This window comes from Salmo trutta, chromosome 13, assembly GCF_901001165.1.
Source record: "Salmo trutta chromosome 13, fSalTru1.1, whole genome shotgun sequence".
NCBI lineage: Eukaryota > Metazoa > Chordata > Actinopteri > Salmoniformes > Salmonidae > Salmo > Salmo trutta.
The window spans coordinates 30,379,351-30,387,862 of record NC_042969.1 but is presented as its reverse complement, the minus strand read 5'-3'; the positions used below and the strand labels follow the sequence as shown (position 1 = coordinate 30,387,862).

The 8,512-nt window shown below is 50.4% G+C and overlaps 1 protein-coding gene across 1 annotated transcript; it reads right to left on the bottom strand.

The window, feature by feature from the left end:
- Positions 1-1,103: 1,103 nt before the first annotated feature.
- Positions 1,104-4,375, bottom strand: LOC115206746 (histidine-rich glycoprotein-like). The gene is made up of 4 exons (XM_029773953.1): positions 4,340-4,375; positions 3,241-3,447; positions 2,871-3,080; positions 1,104-1,913 (listed from the first exon to the last, which is right to left on the bottom strand). Exons 1-4 carry the CDS (start codon positions 4,373-4,375, stop codon positions 1,104-1,106), a joined length of 1,263 nt encoding a protein of 420 aa, XP_029629813.1.
- Between the last annotated feature and the right edge of the window lie 4,137 nt (positions 4,376-8,512).

Genomic DNA, 8,512 nt, shown 5'->3' with positions numbered 1-8,512 from the left:
TCACTCTCTCCATCTCTCTCTCTCTTCACTCTCCCCATCTCTCTCTCTCTTCACTCTCCTCATCTCTCTCTCTTCACTCTCTCCATCTCTCTCTCTCTTCACTCTCTCCATCTCTCTCTCTCTCTTCACTCTCTCCATCTCTCTCTCTCTTCACTCTCCCCATCTCTCTCTCTCTTCACTCTCCTCATCTCTCTCTCGTTACTCTCTCCATCTCTCTCTCTCCACTCCCCATTTGAACACTTTTTCCCCATTATCTCTTTAGTTGAACAGACAATCTCTCTCTTTCCCCATCTCTCTCTCTTTCTCTCCCTCTCAACACCTCTCTCTTGTTTTATTTATCTCTGTTTCTCTCTGTCAGAACCCGCCTCCCGCCCACCCTTCTTTCTTACCTTTCTTTTATTTGTCTTCCAAAACTCTTTGTTTCTGTTTTTCTGTCTCACAAACTCAGGGCATTCCTTCACCACTTCTTTATCCAGTTCTTCCTCTCCTCTGTTGTCTCGTTCCTGTGCTCCTCTGGGTCCAGTGACAGTGATTGGTCCTTAAGCCTGCCTATTTATATGGATTAATCTCAATGTTTTCCACATAAGCCAATACATCACTGTCAGTCACAATGTATGCCTGTCTGGTGTGTGGGAATGAGTGTCTGTACGCTGTCTCTCTCTCTCTGTCACTGAAATCTATTCTGCGCTTCTGCCCTCCTCTCCCCTCCCCCCTCTGTCTTTCACACCCTCCCCCCACCACCTTCCTTCCCCCTTCTTATGTTCTCTCTCCTCTTTCTTGCTCTCTCACTGTGTGTGTGTGTGTGTGTGTGTGTGTGTGTGTGTGTGTGTGTGTGTGTGTGTGTGTGTGTGTGTGTGTGTGTGTGTGTGTGTGTGTGTGGTGACAGGTGTTTGCATGGGATGGAATGCCAGACAGAGCTAGAGGTGAGTTGAATAATTAGACACAGACAGTTTAGCCTGAAGAGAGACTGGTCACACACCAACATTCAGACATTCAGACAACTTTGACATCTATCTATCCATTCCATTGTAGTTCAGGTTTAATGCCCCATGTACATTCTGAACGATAGTAGAATTGCATAGTAGACGAGGTATCAGAAAGTCTTACAAACACAGTGGTGCAATTTGAGGACATGTGGTGGAGAGTGATGTGGGTGCTGGAGATGGGGGTGTGAGCAGGTGGGTCTGGGCAGAGGTGATGTGATGGGTCTGGACAGGGGTGATGTTGTGGTGGGTCTGGACAGAGGTGTTGTGGTGGGTCTGGGCAGAGGTGTTGTGGTGGGTCTGGGCAGAGGTGATGTGGTGGGTCTGGACAGAGGTAATGTTGTGGTGGGTCTGGACAGAGGTAATGTTGTGGTGGGTCTGGACAGAGGTAATGTTGTGGTGGGTCTGGGCAGAGGTGTTGTGGTGGGTCTGGACAGAGGTAATGTTGTGGTGGGTCTGGGCAGAGGTGTTGTGGTGGGTCTGGACAGAGGTGATGTTGTGGTGGGTCTGGACAGAGGTGATGTTGTGGTGGGTCTGGGCAGAGGTGTTGTGGTGGGTCTGGACAGAGGTGATGTTGTGGTGGGTCTGGACAGGGGTGATGTTGTGGTTGGTCTGGACAGAGGTGATGTTGTGGTGGGTCTGGACAGAGGTAATGTTGTGGTGGGTCTGGACAGAGGTAATGTTGTGGTGGGTCTGGGCAGAGGTGTTGTGGTGGGTCTGGACAGAGGTAATGTTGTGGTGGGTCTGGACAGAGGTAATGTTGTGGTGGGTCTGGACAGAGGTGATGTTGTGGTGGGTCTGGACAGAGGTGATGTTGTAGTGGGTCTGGACAGAGGTGATGTTGTGGTGGGTCTGGACAGAGGTGATGTTGTGGTGGGTCTGGGCAGAGGTGTTGTGGTGGGTCTGGACAGAGGTGATGTTGTGGTGGGTCTGGACAGGGGTGATGTTGTGGTGGGTCTGGACAGAGGTGATGTTGTGGTGGGTCTGGACAGAGGTGATGTTGTGGTGGGTCTGGACAGAGGTGATGTTGTGGTGGGTCTGGACAGGGGTGATGTTGTGGTGGGTCTGGACAGGGGTGATGTTGTGGTGGGTCTGGGCAGGGGTGATGTTGTGGTGGGTCTGGGCAGGGGTGATGTTGTGAGGGGTCTGGGCAGAGGTGATGTTGTGGTGGGTCTGGACAGGGGTGATGTTGTGGTGGGTCTGGGCAGGGGTGATGTTGTGGTGGGTCTGGGCAGGGGTGATGTTGTGGTGGGTCTGGACAGAGGTAATGTTGTGATGGGTCTGGGCAGAGGTGATGTTGTGGTGGGTCTGGACAGGGGTGATGTTGTGGTGGGTCTGGGCAGGGGTGATGTTGTGGTGGGTCTGGACAGAGGTGATGTTGTGGTGGGTCTGGGCAGAGGTGAAGTTGTGGTGGGTCTGGACAGGGGTGATGTGGTGGGTCTGAGCAGGGGTGATGTTGTGGTGGTCTGGGTAAAGGTTATGTGATGGGTCTGGGCAGGGGTGATGTTGTGATGGGTCAGGGCAGAGGTGATGTGGTTGGTCTGGGCAGGGGTGATGTTGTGGTGGGTCTGGACAGTGGTGATGTGGTTGGTCTGGGCAGGGGTGATGTTGTGGTGGGTCTGGTTAAAGGTTATGTGATGGTCTGAGCAGGGGTGATGTTGTGATGGGTCTGAGCAGGGGTGATTTCGTGGTGGGTCTGGGCAGGGGTGATGTTGTGATGGGTCTGGGCAGAGGAGATGTTGTGGTGGGTCTGGACAGGGGTGATGTTGTGGTGGGTCTGGGCAGGGGTGATGTGTGGTGGGTCTGGGCGGGGGTGATGTTGTGGTGGGTCTGGGTAAAGGTTATGTGATGGGTCTGAGCAGGGGTGATGTTGTGATGGGTCTGGACAGGGGTGATGTTGTGATGGGTCTGGACAGGGGTGATGTTGTGAGGGGTCTGGGCAGAGGTGATGTTGTGGTGGGTCTGGACAGGGGTGATGTTGTGGTGGGTCTGGGCAGAGGTGATGCTGTGATGGGTCTGGACAGGGGTGATGTTGTGATGGGTCTGGACAGGGGTGATGTTGTGATGGGTCTGGGCAGAGGTGATGTTGTGGTGGGTCTGGTTTAAGGTTATGTGATGGTCTGAGCAGGGGTGATGTTGTGATGGGTCTGAGCAGGGGTGATTTCGTGGTGGGTCTGGGCAGGGGTGATGTTGTGATGGGTCTGGGCAGGGATGATGTTGTTGTGGGTCTGGTGTAAGGTTATGTGATGGTCTGAGCAGGGGTGATGTTGTGATGGGTCTGAGCAGGGGTGATTTCGTGGTGGGTCTGGGCAGGGGTGATGTTGTGATGGGTCTGGGCTGAGGGGATGTTGTGGTGGGTCTGGACAGGGGTGATGTTGTGGTGGGTCTGGGTAAAGGTTATGTGATTGGTCTGAGCAGGGGTGATGTTGTGATGGGTCTGGGCAGGGGTGATGTTGTGGTGGGTCTGGGTAAAGGTTATGTGATGGTCTGGTCAGGGGTGATGTTGTGATGGGTCTGGGTAGGGGTGATGTTGTGGTGGGTCTGGGTAAAGGTTATGTGATGGTCTGGTCAGGGGTGATGTTGTGGTGGGTCTGGGCAGGGGTGATGTTGTGGTGGGTCTGGACAGGGGTCATGTTGTGGTGGGTCTGGGCAGGGGTGATGTTGTGGTAGGTCTGGGTAAAGGTTATGTGATGGGTCTGAGCAGGGGTGATGTTGTGGTCTGGGCAGGGTGATGTTGGGGATGTTGGTGAGTCTGTATGTTGTTGTTTATACATGTATGTTTTGTTTAAAAATAAATAAATATGAACCTCTTACATGTCCATGGCTGTGTATGCGTCCCAAATGGCACCCTATTCCTTACTTAGTGCCCTACTTCACCTATTCAGCTCTATTCCAAATTAGAGCACTACAGTAGGGTGCCATATGGGACGTTCACCCAGCCTGTAGCTGTTGTCAGGTAATAGGAACCCTGCTCAGATGGAAGAGACACACCAGCCTGTAGCTGTTGTCAGGTAATCGGAACCCTGCTCAGATGGAAGAGACACACCAGCCTGTAGCTGTTGTCAGGTAATAGGAACCCTGCTCAGATGGAAGAGACACACCAGCCTGTAGCTGTTGTCAGGTAATAGGTGTGTGTTTGTGTGTGTGTGTGTGTGTGTGCGTGTGCGTGTGTGCGCGTGTGTGTGTGTGTGTGTGTGTGTGTGTGTGTGTGTGTGTGTGTGTGTGTGTGTGTGTGTGTGTGTGTGTGTGTGTGTGTGTGTGTGTGTGATCCCTTTCCCCAGCCCAGGTTCCACTGCAGAGAGAAAGTGCTAGATGAGCTCTGTATTGAACATATACACCCACACACATTAGCCCACTCGATGGCTGTCATCTGGGGGTGAGAACTCAATCATGTGTTCTCCTTAATAACAACCCTCTACTCCCATTCTAAAAGCAACCCATCAGTCTAGGCTCAGGGGACCATATTGACACACCTTCATGTACAGTGCATTCAGAAAGTATTCAGACCCCTTGACTTTTTCCATATTTTGAATAAATCATTTTTTTCACTCATCGACATACACTCAATATCCCATAATGACAAAACAAAAACATTCAGGCCAAAAAGTTCCATTTCGGTTTAATCAGACCAGAGAATCTTGTTTCTCATGGTCTGAGAGTCTTTAGGGGCCTTTAGCAAACTCCAAGTGGGATGTCATGTGCCTTTTAACGAGGAGTGGCTTCCATCTGGCCACTCTACTATAAAGGCCTGGTTGGTGGAGTGCTGCAGAAATGTCCAAAAACCTGTTTTTGCTTTGTCATTATGGGGTATTGTGTGTAGATTGATTATGATTTTTTTTTAAATCCATTTTAGAATAAGGCTGTAACATAACAAAATGTGGGAAAAGGGAAGGGGTCTGAATATTTTCCAAATGCACTGTACACACTGCATTGACTGTCTCAAGGTATATTTCTTACCAACAACACCTCACCATCCATCCATTCATTACCACCATTCATCCCAACATCCCTCCCTCCATCTATTCATTACCACCAGCCATCCCTCCCTCAGTCCTTCCATCTCCTCCCTCCATCTATTCATTACCACCAGCCATCCCTCCCTCAGTCCTTCCATCTTCTCCATCCATCTATTCATTACCACCAGCCATCCCTCCCTCAGTCCTTCCATCTTCTCCATCCATCTATTCATTACCACCAGCCATCCCTCCCTCAGTCCTTCCATCTCCTCCCTCCATCTATTCATTACCACCAGCCATCCCTCCCTCAGTCCTTCCATCTTCTCCATCCATCTATTCATTACCACCAGCCATCCCTCCCTCAGTCCTTCCATCTCCTCCCTCCATCTATTCATTACCACCAGCCATCCCTCCCTCAGTCCTTCCATCTCCTCCATCCATCTATTCATTACCACCAGCCATCCCTCCCTCAGTCCTTCCATCTCCTCCATCCATCCATTCATTACCACCAGCCATCCCTCCCTCAGTCCTTCCATCTCCTCCATCCATCCATTCATTACCACCAGCCATCCCTCCGTCCCCTCCATCCATCCATCCCTCCTTCCATCTCCTCCATCCCTCCCTCTCTCCATCTCCACCATCCATCTCCTCCATCCCTCCATCCATTCATTCATCAATCCATCCCTCCATCCCTCCACCCATCCATCCTTCCTTCCATCTCCTCCATCCATCCATCCATTCATTACCACCAGGCATCCCTCCGTCCCCTCCACCATCCATCTCCTCCATCCATCCATCCATTCATTCATCAATCCATCCATCCCTCTATCTCCCCCACCCATCCATCCATCCCTCCCTCCCTCCCTCCATGAATCTATTCATTACCACCAGCAATCACTCCATACATCCACCCCTCCATCCATCCATCATTTCATATTCACCAGCCATCCCTCCCTCCATCTCTAAAATCCATCACCTCCATCTCCTCCATCCCTCCTCCATCCCTCCCTCCCTCCATCTCCTCCTTCTCCTCCTTCCATCCATCCCTTGTTCTCTCCCTCTATCCCTCCATGTTCTCCATCCATCATCCCCTCATTTCATTTTGTGCTGCTTGTCCAGAATAATTTAACGCTCCTCTTGTATCCTCTATCCCTCCTTTTCTATCTCTCTCTGTCTTTCCCTACCCCATCTTTCCTTATTTCCATCTACCTCCCCCTCCACCCGCTTGCCTTTCCCTCCGTCTTAGTTCAGAACGACACTTTTCTAATATCACCATGAAACATGGATCAATAACCCCACGGCAGGCTGAAACATAGATCAATAACCCCACGCCAGGCTGAAACATGGATCAATAACCCCAAGCCAGGCTGAAACATAGATCAATAACCCCACGCCAGGCTGAAACATGGATCAATAACCCCACGCCAGGCTGAAACATAGATCAATAACCCCACGCCAGGCTGAAACATAGATCAATAACCCCACGGCAGGCTGAAACATAGATCAATAACCCCACGCCAGGCTGAAACATGGATCAATAACCCCACGGCAGGCTGAAACATAGATCAATAACCCCACGCCAGGCTGAAACATGGATCAATAACCCCACGCCAGGCTGAAACATAGATCAATAACCCCACGCCAGGCTGAAACATGGATCAATAACCCCACGCCAGGCTGAATTATAGATCAATAACCCCACGCCAGGCTGAAACATGGATCAATAACCCCACGGCAGGCTGAAACATAGATCAATAACCCCACGCCAGGCTGAAACATGGATCAATAACCCCACGCCAGGCTGAAACATAGAACAATAACTCCACGCCAGGCTGAAACATGGATCAATAACCCCACGCCAGGCTGAAACATAGATCAATAACCCCACGCCAGGCTGAAACATAGATCAATAACCCCACGGCAGGCTGAAACATAGATCAATAACCCCACGCCAGGCTGAAACATGGATCAATAACCCCACGGCAGGCTGAAACATAGATCAATAACCCCACGCCAGGCTGAAACATGGATCAATAACCCCACGCCAGGCTGAAACATAGAACAATAACTCCACGCCAGGCTGAAACATGGATCAATAACCCCACGCCAGGCTGAAACATAGATCAATAACCCCACGCCAGGCTGAAACATAGATCAATAACCCCACGCCAGGCTGAAACATAGATCACTAACCCCACGCCAGGCTGAAACATAGATCAATAACCCCACGCCAGGCTGAAACATAGATCAATAACCCCACGCCAGGCTGAAACATAGATCAATAACCCCACGCCAGGCTGAAACATAGATCAATAACCCCACGCCAGGTTGAAACATAGATCAATAACCCCACGCCAGGCTGAAACATGGATCAATAACCCCACGCCAGGCTGAAACATGGATCAATAACCCCACGCCAGGCTGAAACATAGATCAATAACCCCACGCCAGGCTGAAACATGGATCAATAACCCCACGCCAGTCTGAAACATGGATCAATAACCCCACGCCAGGCTGAAACATAGATCAACAACCCCACGCCAGACTGAAACATAGATCAATAACCCCACGCCAGACTGAAACATAGATCAATAACCCCACGCCAGACAGAAACATAGATCAATAACCCCACGCCAGGCTTAAACATAGATCAATAACCCCACACCGTCTTTTGGATGCTGTTTGCCTCCCAATTGGCTCTCTATTCCCTATATAGTATACTGTATATATTCTGTATACTTCTGGCCCTTCTTTGGACACTGTGTTAACAACCCTCCAGACGAGCTTCAATGCCATACAACTCTCCTTCTGTGGCCTCCAACTGCTCCTAAATACAAGTAAAACTAAATGCATGCTCTTCAACCGATCGCTGCCTGCACCTGCCTGCCTGTCCAGCATCACTACTCTGGACGGTTCTGACTTAGAATATGTGGACAACTACAAATACCTAGGTGTCTGGCTAGACTGTAAACTCTCCTTCCAGACTCACATCAAACATCTCCAATCCAAAGTTAAATCTAGAATTGGCTTCCTATTTCGCAACAAAGCATCCTTCACTCATGCTGCCAAACATACCCTCGTAAAACTGACCATCCTACCGATCCTCGACTTCGGCGATGTCATTTACAAAATAGCCTCCAATACCCTACTCAACAAACTGGATGCAGCCTATCACAATGCCATCCGTTTTGTCACCAAAGCCCCATATACTACCCACCACTGCGACCTGTACGCTCTCGTTGGCTGGCCTTCGCTTCATAATCGTCGCCAAACCCACTGGCTCCAGGTCATCTACAAGACCCTGCTAGGTAAAGTCCCGCCTTATCTCCGCTCACTGGTCACCATAGCAGCACCCACCTGTAGCACGCGCTCCAGCAGGTATATCTCTCTGGTCACCCCCAAAGCCAATTCCTCCTTTGGCCGTCTCTCCTTCCAGTTCTCTGCTGCCAATGACTGGAACGAACTACAAAAATCTCTGAAACTGGAAACACTTATCTCCCTCACTAGCTTTAAGCACCAGCTGTCAGAGCAGCTCACAGATCACTGCACCTGTACATAGCCCATCTATAATTT

What these genes read in the sequence shown, in the direction of transcription:
- LOC115206746 (XM_029773953.1), bottom strand. Translation starts at nt 4,375, where the DNA reads ATGATTGAGTTCTCACCCCCAGATGACAGCCATCGA. An exon ending in CCCCAGATGACAGCCATCGA is followed by an intron (nt 3,448 to 4,339) that starts GTGGGCTAATGT and finishes ACCTTTACCCAG; the next exon opens with ACCCACCACAACATCACCCC. An exon ending in CCCATCACAACATCACCCCT is followed by an intron (nt 1,914 to 2,870) that starts GTCCAGACCCAT and finishes ACCCCTGTCCAG; the next exon opens with ACCCACCACAACATCACCTC.